This window comes from Panthera leo, chromosome A1, assembly GCF_018350215.1.
Source record: "Panthera leo isolate Ple1 chromosome A1, P.leo_Ple1_pat1.1, whole genome shotgun sequence".
NCBI classification, from domain to species: domain Eukaryota; kingdom Metazoa; phylum Chordata; class Mammalia; order Carnivora; family Felidae; genus Panthera; species Panthera leo.
In genome coordinates, this window is record NC_056679.1 from 139,540,056 (window position 1) to 139,563,368 (window position 23,313).

The 23,313-nt window shown below is 35.1% G+C and overlaps 1 protein-coding gene across 4 annotated transcripts in view; it reads right to left on the minus strand.

Annotated features, from left to right (window-relative positions):
• Nucleotides 1-23,313, minus strand: part of CERT1 (ceramide transporter 1) — a 105,780-nt gene continuing 82,467 nt past the window's right edge. For 2 of the 4 annotated variants that reach the window (XM_042941244.1, XM_042941267.1), the window contains 8 exons: nucleotides 23,046-23,123; nucleotides 15,472-15,567; nucleotides 12,394-12,526; nucleotides 11,408-11,478; nucleotides 8,104-8,232; nucleotides 7,423-7,552; nucleotides 6,370-6,506; nucleotides 1-3,121 (listed from right to left, as the gene is read on the minus strand). In XM_042941244.1, coding sequence (XP_042797178.1) covers nucleotides 6,379-6,506; nucleotides 7,423-7,552; nucleotides 8,104-8,232; nucleotides 11,408-11,478; nucleotides 12,394-12,526; nucleotides 15,472-15,567; nucleotides 23,046-23,123 — 765 coding nt within the window. In that variant the 3' untranslated portion in view covers nucleotides 1-3,121; nucleotides 6,370-6,378. Of the gene's footprint in view, nucleotides 3,122-6,369; nucleotides 6,507-7,422; nucleotides 7,553-8,103; nucleotides 8,233-11,407; nucleotides 11,479-12,393; nucleotides 12,527-15,471; nucleotides 15,568-23,045; nucleotides 23,124-23,313 lie in introns of those variants that run through there. The other 2 variants (XM_042941249.1, XM_042941258.1) reach the window with 2 other exon arrangements.

Genomic DNA, 23,313 nt, shown 5'->3' on the forward strand with positions numbered 1-23,313 from the left:
TACATTTGTCCATAATATTTTAATACTTTTCCACTTTTAAATACTGGTTTTAATTTTGTGATTGTAACATGGAAGATCCAACTTTATTATTTTTTAAAAACATCAGGATCATAAAGCTATTATAGAATAGTTACACTCTACACACTCCCAAGGTACTTTAAAATGATTATGTTTTGAGTTTGTAGGTGAACAATGACAGTAATCCAAATACATTGTCTGTACAACTCGGACTAAATACTGGTGAAAGTGTTTAATTGAACAAACAATTGATAAGCTTAATTAACCAGCACAATTTCACAAGAGAACCAGCTCAGCCCAACTAAAATGTTCTCAATAGCAGTTGACACTGATGTTGTATAGGTGTACAAGTTAGCCGATGAAACTCAACAAACGGGAAACCCATTCTTCCTTTTCCTTATTTTGTGTTCTTATACCTCCCTCCCAGCCATCCCCTCCTCGGTCTACCTCGATCGCCTTTGTGGTGTTCCCAAACCAAGAGCTGCTGTGATCACCCTCCACCTCAAAATCAGGAGTCCTGAGTTCCAAGTGAAACACTGTGCTCTCCTGTCCTGTACAGCGGGCAGTCAGGGACAAAACCCATCATTACCAGTATTTTCCAAATTTCTATCACAGTACAAAAGAGTGTTGAACTAGTTGAAAAGAAGAGTAGTAAAAGGATCATTTTTTTTGTTTTTTGTTTTTGTTTGGGAGACAGAAGAAATTACTGTGTTTGGGAAAACATCATGTATATTCAGATACTGATTAAAGAATTAGCCATACAGAAATAATTCTAGAGGGTCTGAATATTGTTTAAAATGGCTAGTACCTCTCCAAATTGTGAGCTCTTTAAAACTCTTTTCGCATTCCCCAACTCATTTCTAAATCTGACTGGATGGGATTAACTCTAGTGAAGTACCTGTACAGTTATCTAAAGGTAAAATGTATCTTCTTTTTTTTATACAAATATTTTTAGTGTAATCATTTCATTTACAGAATTGCAAAAGTGTATCTAACAGTTAGTGCAAATGCAACTAATGATAATTAGATTTAGACATTGCTTTGTTAAGTTTTCCATACCTTTGTAAAATGAAGCTATTCAATTTAGTTATGAAAGAGTTACTTGTCCATGTTTATGATAGTTACCAAAAATGGCGAACAGAAGAACATTTATAGTGGGCATAGAGAATTTTTTTTGAAGATTCCCATCAGCGGCTAAGGTTAATAAACCTTCCCTCCCCAACCCTCCCATATTCCCATCCCAACCCCACAGCTGATTGTAAAATAAAATACACATTTGAGGTATAAACTTTTCTTTTTTAAACATCACAATATAAAATGTTAACTGGTGATGTAGTAAACTCATATGATAATTTGTCTTATTTGCCTTACTAGCATTACCACCATATAGGCACTTTTCCACATAGTCAAATTATGAACAGCATTTTTCTGTATAAGGCATATTCCATGCACATCATTAGAGAAAGGTAAATTAAAAAATAGAAAAGATTTATGGAACATGAAATCTGCGTGCATGTAATATAAGCATATGTTTTATATGTATTTTTCTCTCTGTACAGAATAATAAATACCACTATATCTGATGCAAGTAATTCACTTCCAGGATTGTGCATATTAAGTGATCAGACTAATCCCATCATTAAATTATCACCTTGCATTTATCATTAAGACTCCATTACCATGTATGAAATATATACAGGACATGTTCCAAGTGACATGACTTTCTGCTTTACAAAATGGGTCTGATTTCTGTGTTTCTACAGAGATGAACAAGTCAGCATAGCATCTACAAAATGCCTCTGACATATGTAAGCAAATTTGTGTATAAACACAATGAAGATTTTGAAGTGGGCAGTCATTTCTACTTCAGTGAGTACCATTCCTTGCCTCAACTCCATGCTTCAAGGTTTTTCACAGAGGCCTAAAACTAAAGAAGGTATTTTACATTTAAGCTCTTACAGCAAGTAAGGAAAGAATTTCAGTTTGAATCACATGGAATCCTTTACTGCTCTGCTGCAAATTCTGATCAAGAGGCAAACCGGAGCACTGCTCACATTTTATATGCATATCCTGCAACATATCTTTTAAACTGAGCCAAATTAGAAGAACTGACAAACATGCCTGTTACGAACACCAGAAATACTGAATCAAATGTCAAACCCCAACAGCCTGATTTACCTTAACAAGAAATACCATATATGCTCTTACAAATTTTGAGAAAATATGAGCTCATTTTATCCTTACCACTGTACCAAAAAGTAGTTTATACCCACAAGATTTCTGTTTCCGTTTGGTGGCAGACAGAACCAATTTAGGAATTACCAAATTGTGTTTGTAAACAAACTGAAAAAAATCTGTAGCACACATTACACAACTAAAAATACAATAGAAATATAAAGATACCTGGGGGAAAAAATAAAGCTTTTCACTCTTTCTCCATCAGAACCAAGGTTCTTCATAGGAGTAAGACTATAGAAAAGGTGAAATCACAGGTTATTTGACAGCCCTCAGTTATTAAGAGACACTTTACGTAACATGAATCATTATAGAAATCAGCAGCAATGAATTCTATGATTATACAAAGCAAAAAAGTCAAAAAATTCTGAACACAGATTTAACCATAGGCCTGAAAAAAGAACCCCATCCAGATATTTGGTGCACAGAAAGCACATGCCCCATGTGCATTCAACTTTTGTGCTCTTCTTTTGTGCACAAAACCTGATACAAATGAGGATCTTAGGCCGGACCATAGTAAATTAAAAATTCTGAAAAAGTTTCCAAAAATTAAAGCATCAATTCCTAGTTGTGATTCAAAGTTGATTTTTTTTTTTTCTCTTCTAGGAGCAAGCAAATAAAAATATAGCCATATACATGTAATTTTACATGTATTTATAGTTATATGCTGAGCGAGGAGATCTAGCAGGAGACAGCTAGTGTTAGATGTTCACCTTTGCTATTGCAATATTTCTTCATTTTTGTACACAAGGCCAGGGTGTTGGGCCACAGACAAGGCTATAGATCCTACGTTCCAGCTTAGAGCATTCAATTTTGTTTTTTATTTTTTTCCTCCAACATGGAATGTCACACAGCCTTGCTTCAGTCACTGCAGGAAAGAAAATAAGTAAACAATTAAGAAATACATTATTACTGAGAGTGGCAAGACTACTAGAACAGATTCCTCCTACCCTGTGAATTCAGGGAATACACAGATCTCTATTAAATATTTATTCTTTATAGATTTTCACCGTTAAAAATGTTAAAATTGTAAACCTTACATATTTGAAACTGATCAGCAAGGAACAGAAGGAACGTTTTGAAAACTCAAAAAAGAAGGGAAATATACCATAGATAAGCAAAGAGGGAATCAACCAGAATTCTCTGGGTTTACACCCCCAAAACCAGCATTTCCTTCTTCTTAGTCTTCAATAAAAATTATGCTATAAAATACCAGTTATCAAGAATTGACTATGAGTTTTAACTATCTTTGGACCTCACTAATTCCTTATGAAATTTCACTAAAGATCATAAACATTATTGGAAGTTATAATTTCTTCATCACTAAAATTAGGATAGCTTTCCTAAAATTTCAATGCTAGAATCCACTTCATACATACATCTTTCCAAACTTATTATGAAACAAATATTACTTTAGGTAAACAAAGATTTTCACTATGGTGTTAAGGTTTGAATTTGGTGCTTTGTCAGAAAGAAGCTCAACCTGGACTCAAGGCCAGAGCTAAGTTGTGGCCACTGAATCTTCATAGTTCTGTCTTTGCATACATACACATACATCCACAAACAATGCTACCTCCTTCCTCTGAGATGGATTTCAACCCCCTCCCCGCTAGGTACTGTGTGCACACACAGACACATGCACACAGTCAATAAACAATGCCCTAAATCCAACAGTTCTGAGGCAAAATGCTGTTAATAATGTTAGCATGTATTTTACAAATGCTTAAGAAAATTCTTCTTTTCAAACATAGGTGAGAGCAAGTTCTATACATAACTGCATTCTGATTTCTTTTGCTTAATAGATGGTTATGTTTTCTGCCCTGCTTATTTTAGCAAGGCTGGGGGTAGAGATGAAGAGAGAAAGCAGATTATAGCTGCACACTTGGTCTTGATTAGAGCAAATAGCATTCTTTAGAAATCTTAAGGCTGTGGGGAGAGACAACCAGCTAAGTCAGGTGACATGGCCTGCTGCCATGACACAGCATCACGTTTCTGGTTAATTTGAGGTAACAGGGCAAAGATAAAATCAGCAAATTTGTGTCCAGATCTAGCCATAACAATCCTAAAGTATGAGATATTCCAAAAGCCAGTACACTTATGCAACACACTTGCACTTGAAGACAGAATCTCTCAAAGGTCAAGCTATATCCCAAAACACTAACCACTCAGGTAAGATCAGAATCTGTTTAACATTTTCAGGTAAGCTTTTTCTTAGGAAAGGCTAAATATCTGGGACATCAATGCAACAACTCTGGTGTTAGCATCTGACAATAAATTTAGCCTTTTTTTTTTTTTTTTTTTTTAAGAGAGGCATACTATAAACAACATCAGAAACCAGAATTAGTTAAAAATATCAGTCATTATATAACACTATTGAACATACTAATTTAATCTAAAGACTCAAGAATACAATAATCTAAGTTACTCAATAATATAAACTTCTCAGCCAATGATTTAATATCTAACATAGGTGAGAATAAGAGAACATTCATAAATACTGCAGTTTATGAATTATACTTTGGTAATATCTATTAAAAATTTAAATGTTAACACATACTGAGAGTTCACAGAAACAGAATTATACAAATTTCTCTCAAATGGACCAAGAAATGTTCTAACTATTCATAGTAAGAGAAAGACAATAAAAACTAAAGAGAAAGTATTTCTTTCCTATCAAGGTGGGAATAATCCAAGTTTTATTTCATACACTGTGTGAGAGGGTAAAGGGAAATAGGCACTCCAATACATTATTGCTGGTGAGATGATAAATTAATACAACTTCTTTAGGGGCAGTATCTAAAATAAAAACGCACAACCCCCCACCCCCAGAAGTGCTGGCAGTGTCATATCTAGCAATTTATCCCACATATAAACTTGTAAGTGGATATACTTGTAACACCATTCCAGCAAAAATTGGAAACAACTTGAATATCTAGCAAGGGAGGACTGGTTAGAAAATTATGTATATCCATGCAATGGGATACTGTATAGCCACAAAAATATAATGAGGAAGGTCCATACTGATATGCAAAGACCTTCAAAGTAAAGTAAGTACAAAGACAAGATGCAGAACAATGTATTTTCTTCAACAACAACAAAAAGGTGTATGTGTGGGAGACATACACTTGTATTTGCTTGCTCAGGCATAAAAAATTCTCTGGAGGGGCGCCTGGGTGGCTCAGTTGGTTAAGTGTCCGACTATAGCTCAGGTCATGATCTCGTGGCCCGTGAGTTCGAGCCCCGCGTCGGGCTCTGTGGTGACAGCTCAGAGCCTGGTGCCTGCTTCCGATTCTGTGTCTCCCTCTCTCTCTGCCCCTCCCCTGTTCATGCTCTGTCTCTCTCTGTCTCAAAAATAAATAAACGTGAAAAAAAAATTAAAAAAAAAATTCTCTGGAAAAGATACACAAACTAATAGCAGTTATACTCTTTCAGTTTGGGGGTGGGGGAAAGGCAAAACTGGGTGAGCAGGGGCAAGGGATAAATTTCACTGTTCATCTTTTCACACCTGACTTTTGAACCACGTTAACATATCATTTCTTGAAAAAGAATTAAAGATTCCAGCACTTTATGGAAAGATGTTCAACACAGCATTATCTGACAGTCAAAATATGGAACCAACATTATGATGGGACTGGTTAATAAATTCTGCAACATTCATGTAACAGTTGTTAATGGAATGAGTTTTATATATCTCATGTCTTTATATGCAGTACTAGTCAAGATATATTGTTAAACAGAAAAAGCAAGCTGCAAAACAAGAAGTATAGAATAAACAAGTATTATTAACAAATAATCAAGAATACACATCATTCACTACATACATACAAAAGTATGGAAGAATAAACAATGAACCTCAAGTACTTTCTGTGAAGGGAAGAATACAGGGAATTTGTACTTCTAGAATTTTATAGCTCCATAATGTTAAAATGTCTTTGCATAAGCAAACATTGCCTCATATAAGCAGAAGAAAACAAGTTTTAAAGGCTTTAAAAATTACAACTTTGGGAACATTGTAAAACACATTAAAATTACTTTCAACAATTAACTAAATTTTAATATCTGCAGAGTCATATTAATCAAAGTTTTAAAAAAAGGGTAATATATATCTTCCAGTACCTGTTAATACTAGAACAAAATAGGTTTTCCTGCAGTTTTTTCTTGGACATAAGAAGTAAAGCGTTTTAGAAACTTTGGATACTCTCGCTTTGCCACTGCCCTTAACACTGAGGCTGGTGCCCATCCTCCAGGGTTCACTGCAAGATAAAGGAAAATTAAAATAAAGCCCGTTAAGATACAATTCTCCAAATGTATGGGAAGCACTCATTTACTTCCTTTGCTTTCAAAATTTTCTCGTGTTGGAATAGTTAACATCTCTTAAAGTCCTGACTGCTAATTCCTTAATGCTAACCACCAGACAAGGACACATAGCAAACAAGAGAGCATTTATTACCTATTTAACAGGTTCTTGGCTCCCTAAATTAAATGCAAATATTAATATAGCAACATTTCAGGTTATGTAAGATAAATTTGTCAAACTCTACTATAATCAAACAATATCTCACTCGGACATAACTGTCTCTTCAAACACAGTAGCAGTTACAGCCCTGTACAAAGAAGATTTGAGGATTTGATGGGAGGGATTCCAGTGACTACTGCAAGTAGGAAATGGGTGTAGTTAAGAATCCAAAGCAGGCAATAATTCAGAAAACAAAAAAGCCTGACAATAAGAAAAAGAACTATTAATTTTCTTTACCATTATTGCTTTTATTTCTAATCATACATATATTCTATTAGGCAAATATATAATAGATGGATTTTTAAACCAAGCATATGTGATAGTGATCTAGAGATGAAGTTTAAATTCTGATACAGTAGTTCTGGGATGAAATTCAGATGTGGATATTTTCAAAGTTTCCTGATAATTTTGGTACACATCACTCCAAATTAAAAATCGTTAATCTAAAGGAGAAAAACTAAAAAGGCATGGAGATCATAATAAGAAATCTAGGGGTGTCTGGCTGGTGCAGTCAGAAGAACGTGCGACTTTTGATCTTGGGGTTGTGAGTTCAAGCCCCACACTGGGTGTAGAAATTACTAAAAATAATAAACTTAAAAAAAAAAAGAAAATCTACATTACCAAAGTAGCAAAAGAAACCTCAAAACACATACCATTAGCTACATACGTAATCTTGCATAGAATGTTGTCCCTGCTGATCTCCTGGTTTCCCTCTGGTGGGCTTACCAAGGTTTGACAAATCATAGCAATATTTATTTTGGCACGGACGCATCGATTGTTTAGCTGACAAAACAAAAAATAAAAACAAAACACTAGTGTAATAGATGCCTTGTATTTTATAATCCCTACTGTTCTAATAGCACATTAGGTTATCCAAAACCATAGCTCATCAAAATGTCCAACAAAATCTTATTAGCACCACTAAATAACACATGCCAAGCTGCATGACATCAGGAATGATTTTCCCTCCTCTTCAGTAGTAGATGGAACTCAACTGAGATAGAAACCACAGGGGTTTTGCCAGTAGCTGATCATGGCTTGAGAGGGAACTGTACAAAGTAGCTTCCCTTATGTACCCATTCAGCTCTGTCTCTGCGTTATAACGTCAGGGGGAAAGGAAAACAGCCCCTGCTGCATGTTGACAGCCATGACTGCTGCCCTCAAGTAACACAAGGGCTATAGTGTTCCAAGGAGCCAATCCAATATAAAACAAAATCTAAGAAATGTTATCAAATCAAGTACCAGTGTGTGTCATATGTGTTTGTCACTTTGTCCCACACTGTATATTTAGCTTTATACTATACAACTATACACATTTATACAAGTGCACTTACCGGAGCACTGTCGTGATCCACAGAAAAATTACACACTATCCAAGTTTCGGGGTCATTTTCAGTCAAGGCCGGTATCTTTCTAATGGCAGAGAGATATAATACATCTCGCTGAGAAGCAGGCCACACCCTCTGTGGAAGAAGTAAATGTCTTTTGAAAAGCCGAATTACTTTTAAATTCATATGTAATACGGAACTAACAGAGACACAAATGTAAAACAAAAATAAATAAAACAAAAATAAATATCTTAGGTGAAGGTAAAATCTGTCAAATTTTAAATGGAAAGCATCTTGGGGCGCCTGGGTGGCTCAGTCGGTTAAGCGGCCGACTTCAGCTCAGGTCATGATCTCGCGGTCCGTGAGTTCGAGCCCCGCATCGGGCTCTGTGTTGACAGCTCAGAGCCTGGAGCCTGTTTCAGATTCTGTGTCTCCCTCTCTCTCTGACCCTCCCCCGTTCATTCTCTGTCTCTCCGTGTCTCAAAAATAAATAAAATGTTAAAAAAAAAAAAAGATTAAAAAAAAAATTAATAAATGGAAAGCATCTGAAAATACCCAGCAAAGGATTAATTATGAACAGTGAATTAACTGCTTTGTAGAATATCATCAAAGTAATACTTTTAAAATTGTGGATATATATAACAAAAATTTTGCCATTTAAAGCATTTTTAAGTGTACAATTCAATGACATTACATTCACAATATTATGTATACATCAGCACAATGTCCAAAATTTTTTATCACCCTGAACAGAAACTCTACACTCAGTAAGCAATTAATTCCTTCCCTAGTCCTTGGTAATGTTCTGCTTTTTAGTATTAAACCTCTGTTTAAAGTGTTGAGAGACTTAAAAGCTAAGATTTTAGTGTAAGAAGAATGCTTCTTTGATATAAGCACATTTGAAGAATACTAAATCAGACTGAATGTTTCAACTTTATAGTATGCCAGGAAACATAAAACACGTTGGAATGATATGGAAATGAGGTCTCTGGAAACTGAGACTATGTACTTTTAAATAAGAGAAAATCTGTGCACTGACTTTCTTAAGCATTGAGTTTCATTGGAAAGTGAAATGGTTATCTTTTAAAGATGCTCCATTTTATGAAATTGATGAAAGTAGTGTTGAGCAAAGCCAATAATAAAGGAAAATTGGGCCATGTTAGAACGAATGAATGCAAATCCACAAGGATGATGAGAAGATAAAAATTTACAGAGTGAGAATGACTTAAATACCAGGAGATAAGTAGCCCTCTTTAAGAAACCAGATTATAAAAGAAGGCAAATGTAAAGGGCAAGATGTTGCAGAGCATTATTGAATTTTATTTAAAAAAATTATGCTAGAACAATCTGTTTATTCAATTATAACTGTAATTTAAATTGTGTTAAATTTAAGAGGTATTATTTTAATAGTTTTTAGTTTTATTTTTCAAGTGACCTTAATATAACCTATATAAATTCTTCACTCCATCTATGATTTACCAAGTGAAATACTTTCAGCAGACTGTTTTCGAGGATCAATTACCTTCAGATTACAAGATTCCTCTGATTCTAAATTACTGGTCATTTCTCTTCATTCCAAATTATTGACCATTAATTGATTTTTTAAACATCTGCTAAGTTTTAGGTGTCACTTAGACTCCCCAAATCTGTATATTAAAGCAGAATCTTCATTGTTACACTTCTTTTTTAATTGAAGCAAAGCTGACATATAATGTACTTATTATACATTTCTTGAGCAGGTGCCATGTAAAATCAAGCCTAGCTCACTCTCATTACATAGAAGATGCCTCATATGACAAAACTGAGTTTAAGAAATACATAACAAACCTAAAATATTTTCATATATTCAGCTCAAATTAAAAAGTCATTTAAAGTAAAGAAAAATAAAGTACCTGTTGAATTATTGTATTTCTTATATAACATACAATATCACATTTGATGGATCTTTCCAAAATTATAATTCCTTTATTTTCCTTTCTTTAAAATGAACATGAGTCTCAGGTGTACAACACACTGGTCTGACAATTTTATACGGTATCCAGGGCTCACCACAATACGTGTAGTCACCATCTGTTACCATGACGCTATTACAATATTATTAGCTACATTCCCCATGCTGACTTACTTTTTTTATAACTGGAAGTTTGTTCCTCTTAATTGCCTTCATTTATTTTGCCCATCCTCCCAACCCCTTTCATTATCCTTTATACAGTATATTATTTGGCAATTTTCAGGGAACAGAGTAGAATCAGGTAAGGGAAATATTCTTTAATTTTTTTAAAGTTTGAGAAAGAAAGAGAGGGAAGGAGAATAAGCAGGGGAGGGGCAGAAACAGAGAGGGGAGCAAGAGAGAAACCCAAGCAGGCTCCACACTGTTAGCACAGAACCTGATGTGAGGCTACATCTCATGTACTGTGTGATCATGACCTGAGCTGAAACCAAAGTCGGATGCTTAACTGACATGACAGAGCCACCCAGGAGCCCCTAATTCTTCAAATTTAAATATCTAGGATAGCACAGGAAGAAATGAAATGAATGTAAAATGAAAGCAATATGAAAGTGAACCAATTTAGGACAATGTTTCTGTGTGCTCTGGTATATGACCAACTTCTTAATAGTTATGCATGGCAATTTTCCCTTGCTTTTAGATGATCTACTTACATGACTTTATCAATCTTAACATACATTAATAACATAATTTCCATTCCACTTAACATTGTTGCCAGAGGAAACTATGATTCACTGTTTTAAATGTTTACTCATTTATTTAGAGAGAAAGATTTATTTATTTAGAGAGAGTGTGTGTGTGCATCAGCAGGGGAGGGGCAGAGACAGAATCCCAAGCAGGTTCTGTGCCGCCAGTGTGAAGCCTGACATGGGGCTTGAACCCACAAACTGTGAGAACATGACCTGAGCCGAAATCAAGACTCAGAAGCTTATTAACCAACTGAGCCACCCAGGCACTCCTATGATTCTCTTTTGTTGGTGGTAACTATGACTTCTCTCCTATAAAGACTAGATGCTAGAAAAATATTTACTTCGGTTTCAGTATTTTCTTTTCTAAACTTTAAATGCACATAACTAACTGGAGGTCTTTATCAAACACACTGTTCCTGGGTTATTTCTCAGGTTGTCTCGGGCTCTGCTTTAAAGGAGCTGATATCCTTTCAAATATGTGACATTCATGCATCGTTAATAAAGTCTGTGGATATTTTATGGCATTTAATTTCCTGCCAAATTTTACTTGAGAGAATTTCTATGTCTCAGTTTGAATTAGGATGAAATCCTTTTGGGATGAAGAGATCTTTACCTTGTGAGTTTGATAAATGATGATTGCATTATCAGCTAATGTTTCCACCACATGAAAGTTTTCTATAGTTGCTGAAATGAAGAGAAAATATTAGTAGCCAAAAAGATACATTGCCTCTTTCTAGAATGTGATTAACTCATTTATACTGATGGACATTGTGGTATCATGAGCAGGATTCTGCCCTATGTAGGCTGTCTAAATGGAAGGTGGTTAAGACTTAATATTAGGGCTACAGGGGCCATGACACCTGATCATAAGGAAATCTCATTTTCTTTGGCTCAATCTCTAGCTTCCACATCAAAAAAGCAATTCTACTCACATGTATTAATTACTCAGATGCAAATTCCTATCTAATACTATGACACTTTCCTATCATTTCTAATTTATTGAAGCTGAAGAAACTGTCCTAAGCTTAGTTGGTTATATTTGTGAAAAAAGAATGTCAAACTGTCATAGATAAACATCTTATGATGTTCAAAACTATCTCTATTTATGAAATTTGGTGACTAAGAGGCGCACGCGCACACATGCACGCACACACACACACACACACACACACACTCCAAGAATAACTCTCAACAAACCAGAGCAGGATTTATCCAGGGTTTACAAGGGACACAAAACAATCTGGGAAAGCAGATGATAAAACAGAAACCTTTAATTTTAGTCCCAGTCTTTCCACTAACTAGCCTCTGTAGCTTCTGACAAGTCACTTAACCTATTTTTTTTTTTTTTTAACCTACCTATCATGGAGGACTATTGAAATACTGGATCAAATGCTACAATATAGCAAGAAGCATTCTGTACAGCAAAATGCTCCATTTAGATGCAACTTAAAAAAAAAAGTAAATGCAAGCTATTGTCAGATTCTCCAGGTATTTTCTACAATGACTTTGTAAACTGTATATGAGATGCAAAAAACTAGGTTGGATTTGATATTAAATTTGAAATAATTATATTAAGATATATTAATAATGGCAGCTTACTTTCCCAGTCATTGCGAACATCAACATTCCAGAAGTAATTGCAGACTTCGTGTCCTGTAACGCCTTTCACTGCATGGGTAGCTTTCAAAGGATCCAAAACAATCCCATTTTCTTCTACTTCCCTTCTATATACCTAAAGAGGATATATTTAAAAACCTGTTTAAAAAATAAGAATTAAACCCCTAAAGTACAAACCTGAAAGCAGGTTTTTAAATTTAGCTGCTTTTTAGAATTTTATTTATGAAAATCTATATATGGAATATAAATATTCTGCTAAAAGAAAATCTTACATTTCAAATTATTAACACAGACAACACATAAAAAAACACTTAAAACTACAAATCTGAGGTAAACTTCAATTATGAAAAACATGCACACGCAATGAACACCTAATTACAGGAGTTGTTAAACTAAGCCTGGTTTAGAACATCACCTCCTTAAGGATACCGATGTACAGCAGTTTTGTTCAATGCCTCAGACCCAGCATCTAAAATAGTATCTGAAACACAGTAGGCTCTCAATTATTTGTTGAATCAATGACTGAAAGCTAAAATGACACGAAGATCTATGCTATCTTGCTTTAAATACTGAAGTTGTGTACCTAAACTGCTAAGTAAAATTAATTATTTCAAAGTTATAGGTTACTTCAGAAAGTTTTACAAGAAGTTAATTTCATCAACATGAAATGAATAATCATATTATTATAAGAACTAGCTCTCAATTTATGGAGTACTTTATGGGTCCAGACACTGTTAGGCATTTCTTTTTTAAAATGTCCTTCACCAAACTACTTTTTCCTATATGCTCATTTATTCATGTTATTGGGACTGCTATTTTCCAGTCACCTGAACTGGAAAGTTTAGACTTTTAACTCCTCCCCTCACATTTCACATAGCTATTAAGCTCATTACTCATCGTGTAGGAGATTCTTGACTCTTCTACTATTCAACAGCTTGACTTTTCTACTATTGGTTACTTCTTTTAGCTGGCTTTCATCACTATGTACCTGACCCTCTCAAGTGGTATACTTGGTCTCTGGTTTCTTCCTTACGAGCTTAATCTTCCTAAAATGTTACTTTGTAGGGGCGCCTGGGTGGCTCAGTCAGTTGAGCGTCCGACTTCGGCTCAGGTCATGATCTCACGGTCCGTGAGTTTGAGCCCCGCATCGGGCTCTGTGCTGACGGCTCAGGGCCTGGAGCCTGTTTCAGATTCTGTGTCTCCCTCTCTCTCTGCCCCTCCCCTGTTCATGCTCTGTCTCTCTCTGTCTCAAAAATAAATAAATGTTAAAAAAAAAATAAAAAAAAAATGTTACTTTGTATACAGTGGCTAACCTACTGCTACAGACAATAGACTACTCTCTCGAGCGGGCTATTTCACACTATCCACAATGCAATCACTCTCTTTCTAATGTGGGCTGTAGGAACACTTATTCTCTATTCTTCGTTCTGCATGGAGGGACTTCATCTAGACTATCAGGTTCTGGTTTCTCTGAACCCCTTCACTTTCTCCTCCCAAGGGGGGAAAGAATGTCCTAAGTGAATGTCGAGTACAGAATAAGGACTGGTAGGCTTGGCTCACCCCTTCCTCTACAGAGAATATGTATCCTGGTTTTCTTTTGGGGCTTACTCTTGGGGGAAGGCCTGCGATTATCTAGTTATGTCAGAAACATTATGCTTAAGTCTGGGGTAACAGATTATTTTTTTTTAATGTTTATTTTTGAGAGAGACAGAGTGCAAATCCAAGGGGCAGAGAGAGACACACACAGAATCCAAAGCAGGCTCCAGGCTCCGAGCTATCAGCACGGAGCCCTACACGGGGTTCAAACCAACAAACCACGAGATCATGACCGGAGCCAAAGTCGGACACTCAACAGACTGAACCACCCAGGTACCCCTCAGCTTATTAGATTTATAGCTAACATTTTGTTATCTCAATTGCTTGTCTCTTCTTTTTTTCTTCTTAATTTGTGCTCTATTCAGGAGGAAAAGAAATTCCAATACATTTAATATTGTATCTCTATTGCTAGAATAATTCTGGTCAATACAGTCTATTCAAAACTCCTGAATAAGAAGTTTGCCTTCAAGATTTTGCTTGTGTTGTATTTTTTTTAAATTTTTTTTTTAAATTTTTTTTTTTTATTTTTGAGACAGAGAGTGACAAAGCATGAACGGGGGAGGGTCAGAGAGAGGGAGACACAGAATCTGAAACAGGCTCCAGGCTCTGAGCTGTCAGCACAGAGCCCGACGCGGGGCTCGAACTCACGGACCACGAGATCATGACCTGAGCCGAAGTCGGCCGCCCAACCGACTGAGCCACCCAGGCGCCCCGTATTTTTTGTCTAAAAGACCCTTGTCTCATCTTTGTCACAACTTTGCTTCCATTTCTAGACATAGTTCAAATGCTTCTCCTCAGTGTAAAACAATCTAGCTGTTTCAAATCAGAGAACTCTTTCTTTTCCAATTTTCTTCACTACTCATCTGTGCTCTTCTTCAATACATTATCAGAAAGAGACAAGTAACAGTATCTTTAAAAGTCAATATCCTCCTTCCCTAATGAAAGTTTCAGGTTGGAAAAGTCTTATTAAACATCTCTTTATCTTTAGCATGGCCTTGGGCACGAGGTAATCCAGAATTCAATGCAGCTGCTATTTAGAATCCATCTCTAAATCTTGTTCTTGCTCTATTCTCTGTCTCTGGTGTTTAAGGATATGAACAAGATTAGCAGACCCATCTCCGAATACTGAAAGAAGATGCAGTGAGGGAAAGGACTAGAAGTATATACCAAAAAGGGGAACAAAGTGATCTGGGTACATCATTTAATATATTAAAAAATAAATTAAGAGAAATATCCAAATAGAGAGCCATCAGCTACTTATGATTTGCTCATATCTAAAACCCCAAATTTATTTTCTCCATGGCCCAGGTAAAACAGAATGGGTTGCACATTTCTTTGATCATATGTAACAATCTGTTTAAAAGGAATTTTACAATGCTATCCTCTTTCACATCACTGAGCAGTAATGATACTATGACTGTAACACAGCTGTATTTAGCAATCTAACATTTTACTGGGAATTACCTTCATTTCTCCTTCTTCTACAACCAACTGCCAATTAGCATCTCCACCTACATCCTGTAATGAGTAAGTCATGTGGTTTTGCACCATCTCTTCAACCTTGGAAAGAAAAATAAAATCATAACAATCCCTATCCAATGAATAGCCATGTCATCATCTCTAAAAGAGAACGGTATTCAGTTTATTTCAGTTTAGAATGATGTTTTTAGAAAGCTGAGCAACCAAATGCACAAAGGTTAGTAGATTTTATACAGTGTTGAAGAGTTTAGTCCACATTCCAGATATCATATCCAGGTTAATGACAGGAGGGAGAAATGCAGAGAAGAAAGATGTTTCACTCATATAACATATATTGGCCTAATGTGCAGCAAGTCAGCAAAAATAAGCATTTTCTGGAAAAAAAAAGTTCCTTCCTTCACTAGAAAACGTTTCCTTACAGAAATAATTATTTAACACATAAAATCATGGGACACTAAGGGTAAAAGGGGCACGAAGAGACAATCTAGTCCAGTGCTTTTATGTTTAAGACTACACAGATAACAGTTCGTTATATGGCAAGATTTCGCTACAAAATGATTAAAAAAAAAAAAAAACTTTTATTACTTCACTGATAAACTTCACTTCACTTTTACTATGAATGAAAAATAACCAATCCCCTACTTACTTGACTCCAATTTCATTGTTTCACATTCTTTTAGGGAAAATGCTAATAATCACATATGCAGACATTTACAAATAATCAATTTTTAGTGTCTTCTTTTAAATTACTGTCTTTTTCCTGAAATTTAAATAAAGCCTCTACTTTTAACTATCACCAGTTACTCCTCCACATCTTACATAAACTTTAAATAAAACTGAGTATTTCACACTCCCAGAATCCACAATCATTTATTGGTAAGATTTCATGTGAGTGCTACTTGCAAACTCTCCTAGTTTGAAACATGTTTTGAAACAGAAGTGAAGTGATAAAAAGATGGTTTCTGAAGGAGCTGCTTTATCCATCTACACAGAGATGGTTTCTCTAAGCTCCATTTTCTAACCTTTTACTCATAATTTTGTTTTATATAGTTAAGTACATTAGAGAAGGCATGAAAAGAGTTGGAAATATATATATTATACTTCCACTTAATTTATTCCTAAGTTTAACTACTTATTTTACATGAAGTCTACTGTGCTCATTAGGGATACAGACAAGAACCAGGTTTATTTTTTGAAATAAATATATTAATGATTTGGGGGCAAAAATTCCTAAAATTATTAACTCTGAAGGTATAATTTTTCTACACAGAAAGATGTTACCAATATGTTACAGTGACATATACTTTTACTACATAAAGTTTTCTCGATTTCAGAATGCATTTTTGCTACTAAAAGTAGGTATGACTTTTAAGTGTCATTGGTAATAATCATAAAAGTTTTTGATAAAGATTTTATACTCAGGTTCTATAATCTATTTTTGTACTAAATGAACACGAACATAACATTTATGTCTTAAAAAATTTTTTTTTAACATTTTATATCTTTACATATTATCTTCCAAACAATGTGAATGGCACTGGGCTACAGACTTGAAAGAAATTGAAAAAATGTAACTAATAGTATATTCTATAGTTTTAAAAAGGTTTCATTAGAAAACATAACTCCAGGGGCTGCATGGAAAAATTTATGTGCCTCCAAAAATGTGAAATCTGCTCTGAGACAGTAACGAGGACTAATGCAGGATTCCAAATTATGAGGACATACAAAATGTAACTGAATTCCCAAAGAGAAAGGAACAAAGAAAGTTCCAATTAGTAGGCATAAATAAACAACCACCATAGCACTGGATCGATTCATTTGTCTGTATAACATCGTGATTGGGAAAAATTCTTACCCTTTTTAGATCCAAAGATATTAAAAATCTTTAGATATGAAATATGTACTTTGTAGGTGGGACACTAAGAGTTGAGAAGACCTATATTTATTATGAGATTAAAGGCAGAAAAAAATTTCTTCCCAGAAATAAGACCTACTTCAAATAGACCACTTAGGAAAGAAGAATGAAAGGATTTTACTCTGTTAAAAAAGAGTTCTACTTAAAAAAAAAAAATTAGTAGCATGTAAGCTTTTGTTGGAAAGTATACAGGTAACTGTGTTTTTGTTTGGGCGATAATTCTGACAAATTACTTCAAATGTTGGAATAATGAGAAGATATTTTTGTGTTTTGGTCCCCCCAAAACTAGATTCCACAAATATAAATTGACAGCTGGTAACATAAGTTAAAACAATGTACAGTAAGCACATTTAACATTGTCTTTCTAGATAGATGAAAAAATGGTATTCCTATCCTAGTTACCACTGCATCTATGGAAAAGTGTTCAGTCTTTTGTTCTTATACACTTCCTAGATTTAAGAGGGCAAGAAATAAACAAGATGAATTTAGTGCTGTGCTTCTAGGAGATGAAAGAAATTGAAGTACCCAACTATTGTAGTAACCATCTCTGCAAAGCTTTTATCATGGAATCTTTATCCATATGGCATCTTCCTTGAGGTAACAACACTGAGATTAACAAGAGAGGTGATACAGGTAAAATCTCACTATAAAGAATTTCATGTTCACTGTAATGAAATATGAAGTAGTAAATGTTACTACTGGGGCAGTGACTCATGCATTTGTGTCCACACTGACAGTTCCAATCTAACCTAATGATCTGTTTACTGTTTTCAGTTATGACTGCACATCCAAAGTGATTGGAAAACATTAAGTTGGGAGGACAAGGATAAATACAAGCAAAATTTACCATTTTATTAGGCTCAAAATTCGATATACTAGGAAATAATATTTAAAAAAGATTTTTTTTTAATGTTTATTTATTTTTGAGACAGAGAGAGACAGAGCATGAACGGGCGAGGGGCAGAGAGAGAGGGAGACACAGAATCTGAAACAGGCTCCGGGCTCTGAGCTGTCAGCACAGAGCCCGATGCGGGGCTCGAACTCACGGACCGCGAGATCGTGACCTGAGCTGAAGTCGGCCGCTTAACCGACTGAGCCACCCAGGCGCCCCTACTAGGAAATAATATTACTAGTAGCATCTGCCATCACTTTAAAAGACTGGATCAAAATCATTGAAGCAGGTTTCATCTGCTCTAATAGCATTCGCTAGTTTTAATTAGATAGTATAATTTCAGGAATCATGCCCTTGATTTTTTTTGGACCTAGAGTTGAAAATGATGAGATGACATACAAAATATCTTCATAGCAAATGAACTATGAAAAATGGAGATGAAACACATTTTAAATAAGAGATGATGGCACTCCAATTCTAGCCTTTTCTTTCACTTCCCATTTGAAACACTCTGTATGCTATTTGAGGAGACTAAATGGATTTTTCTAACATTATCAATACAGAAATTTTAAAAGAAAACTGCCTTTTGATGACAAAACAAAAACTGCTCTTTGATGTAATGATCAAAACTCTAATGAACAAGACTCTAGAAGGGCTCAAAGACTGCTCCAATCTCTTTCTCTTACCCATGTGGAAGGAATACAACTATGCTTATTGTTACAATCATAGAGGGATTTGTTGGATAGAATGATTTATTAATAACAAATTAACAGTGCACTATTAACGCAAAGGAAAAATGGACAAGGATATAAATTGTCAGTTCAATGAAGAAATGCAAAAGGCCAAGAAACAAAACTTTTAGTCTATCAGACTGGCAAAAAGTAACTGAATTATAATATTCAGTGTCAACATAACAAAAGAAAATTGACCTGGGAGTGTCACTGGTTCCACTTGGTTTAATGAACAGTTTGGCAATAAAAATTAAAAAAAAACAACAACAAAAACTTAGACACATGTATGGCTTTTGTCCTAACAATTCTACTTCTAGGAATGTATCCTAAGGAAATAACTGGATAAGTGTACAAAGATACACACACACACACACACACACACACACACACACACACACACACACACAAGGATGGTGTATTTAACAGGATGCTCCTGTAACACTATTTACAATACAGCCAAACTGAAAACAGGCTCAATGTTCAATATTAGATGAGTAGGTAAATCCAGTATGCACATCTGTACAACAGAAAAGGAGATAAAGATCCATATTTACCAGTGAGAAGATGGGCTTAATTATATGTTTAAAAAAAAAAACACTGGTCACAAAATAGTATATACTGAATTACTTACTTTGGTAGGAAGACAATTATTAAAGTCTGTGTACTTAATCAATATGTGACTGATTTTCTATATACATAGAAAAAGGATATGCATGAGAATATTAACAGGGATCTAATATTTTAATTTTATTTACTCTATTTTCTAGTTCTGCTAAAATTAACATGTATTATTGTACAATAAACAGGGAGGGGGTTAAATAATTAATTACCACAATAATAAAGTGTCGCTGTGGACATAAAGGGGGGAAAGAGCTTTATACAGAACCGTGGTTGCAATAATGTCCACTAATGATTAACCTGATGTATTGCCCACCTTTTGATATATTTTTTTCCGAACAGAGAAAGATTTTTTTAATTTTTGCTTTTTAATTTTTGAGGTGACATCAATAGTTGCTGTGATATGCAAATAAATGTGATCCAAAAGATCAACTTATAAATTCAAGTTCTTTCTACTTTCTGTACAGTGTAAGAGCTACTTCTTTCTCCAAATCTGCCAATTAGATAGACTCATGTGTTGCTACTAATTTCCTAGGAGATTCACATATTTTATTTGAAGTTATTTTCAGGACATCTCTCAGTTCTATGTTTAATTATTCTACTCAATCAGGAGCATCAATATAACTTCATCAAGAACAAAGTAGTCATAAGCCTAGATTTGTACACACACGGCAAAGCCAAATTCATAGTTAAGGTCCAGAGCCCAAATCTGCTAATGACAACAGATACTTTAGCAAGGACCATAAATACTTGAAGACCTCAAAGTCATTATTCTTCAATTTTGCCTCTTTTGGCATATAGAACGGTGGTGTGATAAGGGGGACCTGGGTGTCTCAGTCAGTTAAGCATCCAGCTCTCGATTTCTGCTCAGGTCCTGATCTCACAGTCCTGAGATCAAGCCCCACATTGGGCTCTGTGCTGGGCGTGGGGCCTGGTTAAGATTCTTTCTCTCCTTTTCTCTCTGCCCCTACCCTCTTTGTGTATGGGCGCATGTGCTCGCTTTCTCTTTCTTTCTTTCTTTCTTTCTTTCTTTCTTTCTTTCTTTCTTTCTTTCTTTCTTTCTTTCTAAATACATAAATAAGTAAAATGGTACAATAATCAAAAGCTAAAAAAAGATTATAAATAATCACAAGCATCACCTATTAAAAAAATTCCACCAGAAGATCTTTCTCAACTTACATACATGAGTTACACAAAATATAAAGAAGTATGCTACAATGTGGCAAAGTCTTGTAAAAACATGGGCACCTGCGTCTCAGTAATATATTCTTCTGTAGGTGAAGAATTTCAGCTGTTTTATAGCCCTACAGCTTGGGTCGGAGGTCTGCATTCTGAGGCCTTAACTCTTAGGCACTTATCAGTAGCTTAACACTCATTTATCGCTCTCATTATGTTTTCATTCATAGCTTGTGTATTCCTACATTTTAAGGAAAAATGGTGACTGGTACTGATGAGCTTTAGTCTCTTACTCTATTACTTTAACGCAAGGTGGAGCTTAGCAGAATAAACCAAAGCCTCCCAGTATTATCTAGTTTTGTCACGGATTTATTGCAAATATGATATGCCTTTAAAAAGCTTGCACAAATGGATGAACATGATTAAGAAATATTAGAATAAGTTTGGTTCTAGGCGATTTCTGAAGCAGAACTGATACATCTCTCTCTCAAACATGTTCAAGGAGAAAAAGGCTGCAAAAGTCAAAGAATACATTTTGAGTCTTAAACTTAATTTTCCTCTTTCCTGCAGAGTTAAAAACAAATGCCAATTTTATTCATATGTATAAACTAAGAAATCTGTTTTAAATTAGGACTTTTAAAAAACTTTTACTGGAATGCAATTGACCCTGGAACATCACAGGTTTGAATTGCGCAGGCCCACTTGAATGCAAATTTGTTTCAATAAATAAAGTGCAGGACTGCAAATGTATTTTCTCTTCCCTACAATTTTCTTAGTAACAAATACAGTATATATGTAACATAAAAGTATATTTTAATCAGCTATTTATGTTCTCCTTAAAGCTTCTGATTAACTACAGTAGGCTGTGAGTAGTTAAGTTTTTGGGGAGTCAAAAGTTATATGTGGATTTTTTTTAAAAAAAAAAAAATTTTTTTTTCAACGTTTTTTATTTATTTTTGGGACAGAGAGAGACAGAGCATGAACGGGGGAGGGGCAGAGAGAGAGAGGGAGACACAGAATCGGAAACAGGCTCCAGGCTCCGAGCCATCAGCCCAGAGCCTGACGCGGGGCTCGAACTCACGGACCACGAGATCGTGACCTGAGCTGAAGTCGGCCGCTTAACCGACTGAGCCACCCAGGCGCCCCTATATGTGGATTTTTGACCAAGGGGGGTCAGTGCCCCAATCTCAACGTTGTTCAAGGGTCAACTGTACTCTGATAGCAAAAAAAAAATAATGTAGAAAATTTTGACTAGTTCAAAGAAATTGTTATTATTATAGTAACAATAGCTAATAAATAGCTATATAATAACTAATAAAAGCTCACACTTATTTAGCATTTACTACATGCCAGGCTCTAGCCAGATCACAGTCCTAGCTAGATCACAAAAGTGAAGCACAGAAGAGTTAGAAAAATTGTCCAAGATCATGCAACTAACCAGTATTTACACTTGGTCATTCTGACTGGAAAGCGCAGTTTCTTAACATAAGATAACATAATGCAATCCAATAAAACACAATCACCATAAAGATACACAGCTCAATGGCAAAGATACAAGGATTAAAAAAACTTTAAAAAACGAATGCTGATACTAAAAAATATTCCTCTGATAATACTTGGACATTATTATGAGGGTAGAGACAGCAAGCATGTAGTTTCCAGTCTTAAATTCCTAAATCCTTAATGATGTATATGAAAAGGAACATTAATTTATAATATCCAAGGGTAATTTGCATAACAAAAATACAATCTGTTCAATGGAGCTTAGTATAATAATAGTAATGAGACAAATATTATTTAAAAAGACATTTCCCTGTTGAAATATGAGATACTCGAGATTAAAAGGGAGACTATTAAAACCTACTTTTATGCTATAACATACTCTGTAAACCATGTTCATCAAAGTTGTTGAATCCTATCTAAAGAAACTACATGGTATTTAAAAACCAGGTATCTCCTACTTGTTTCAATTCAATTTGAAATCTTTCAGGAGTGCCTCCTCCATGGCAAAATTCCAAGCTATTCACAGTACAGGATACAAAGGGCACATGCAAGCCTGATAGAGGAACTATTTAGTAGATAAGGAAGGCCTTTTAAATGCTTATTGTTACCATTTAAAATTCAAAACCAAACAAGTGGCCTAACAGAAAGATATCTAGGAACTGGGAAAGCAGGCTGAAATATAGCACGGAAAGACTCAAGTCCGCTCTATACATTCATACAGTACCTGGGAGCTGAATCTGTGAACATCGTCAGAGGCACTGACGAGATCAATGGAAGACATGGAGGAAGAGCGACTATAGGGCTACCAGAGACAGACAAAGAAAAAACCAAGTAATCAGAACAAAGGCACAACAGAGCATTCAGTACCAACTTCCAAACACAAGATAAAGAAAGAGAGAACAAAGCACCATATGAAACAGGCTCAGCAGCAAGTGCTGACTTCATGCACCTATTATGGTTTATGCTCCAAAATCTTTCTAAAAAGAATGCAG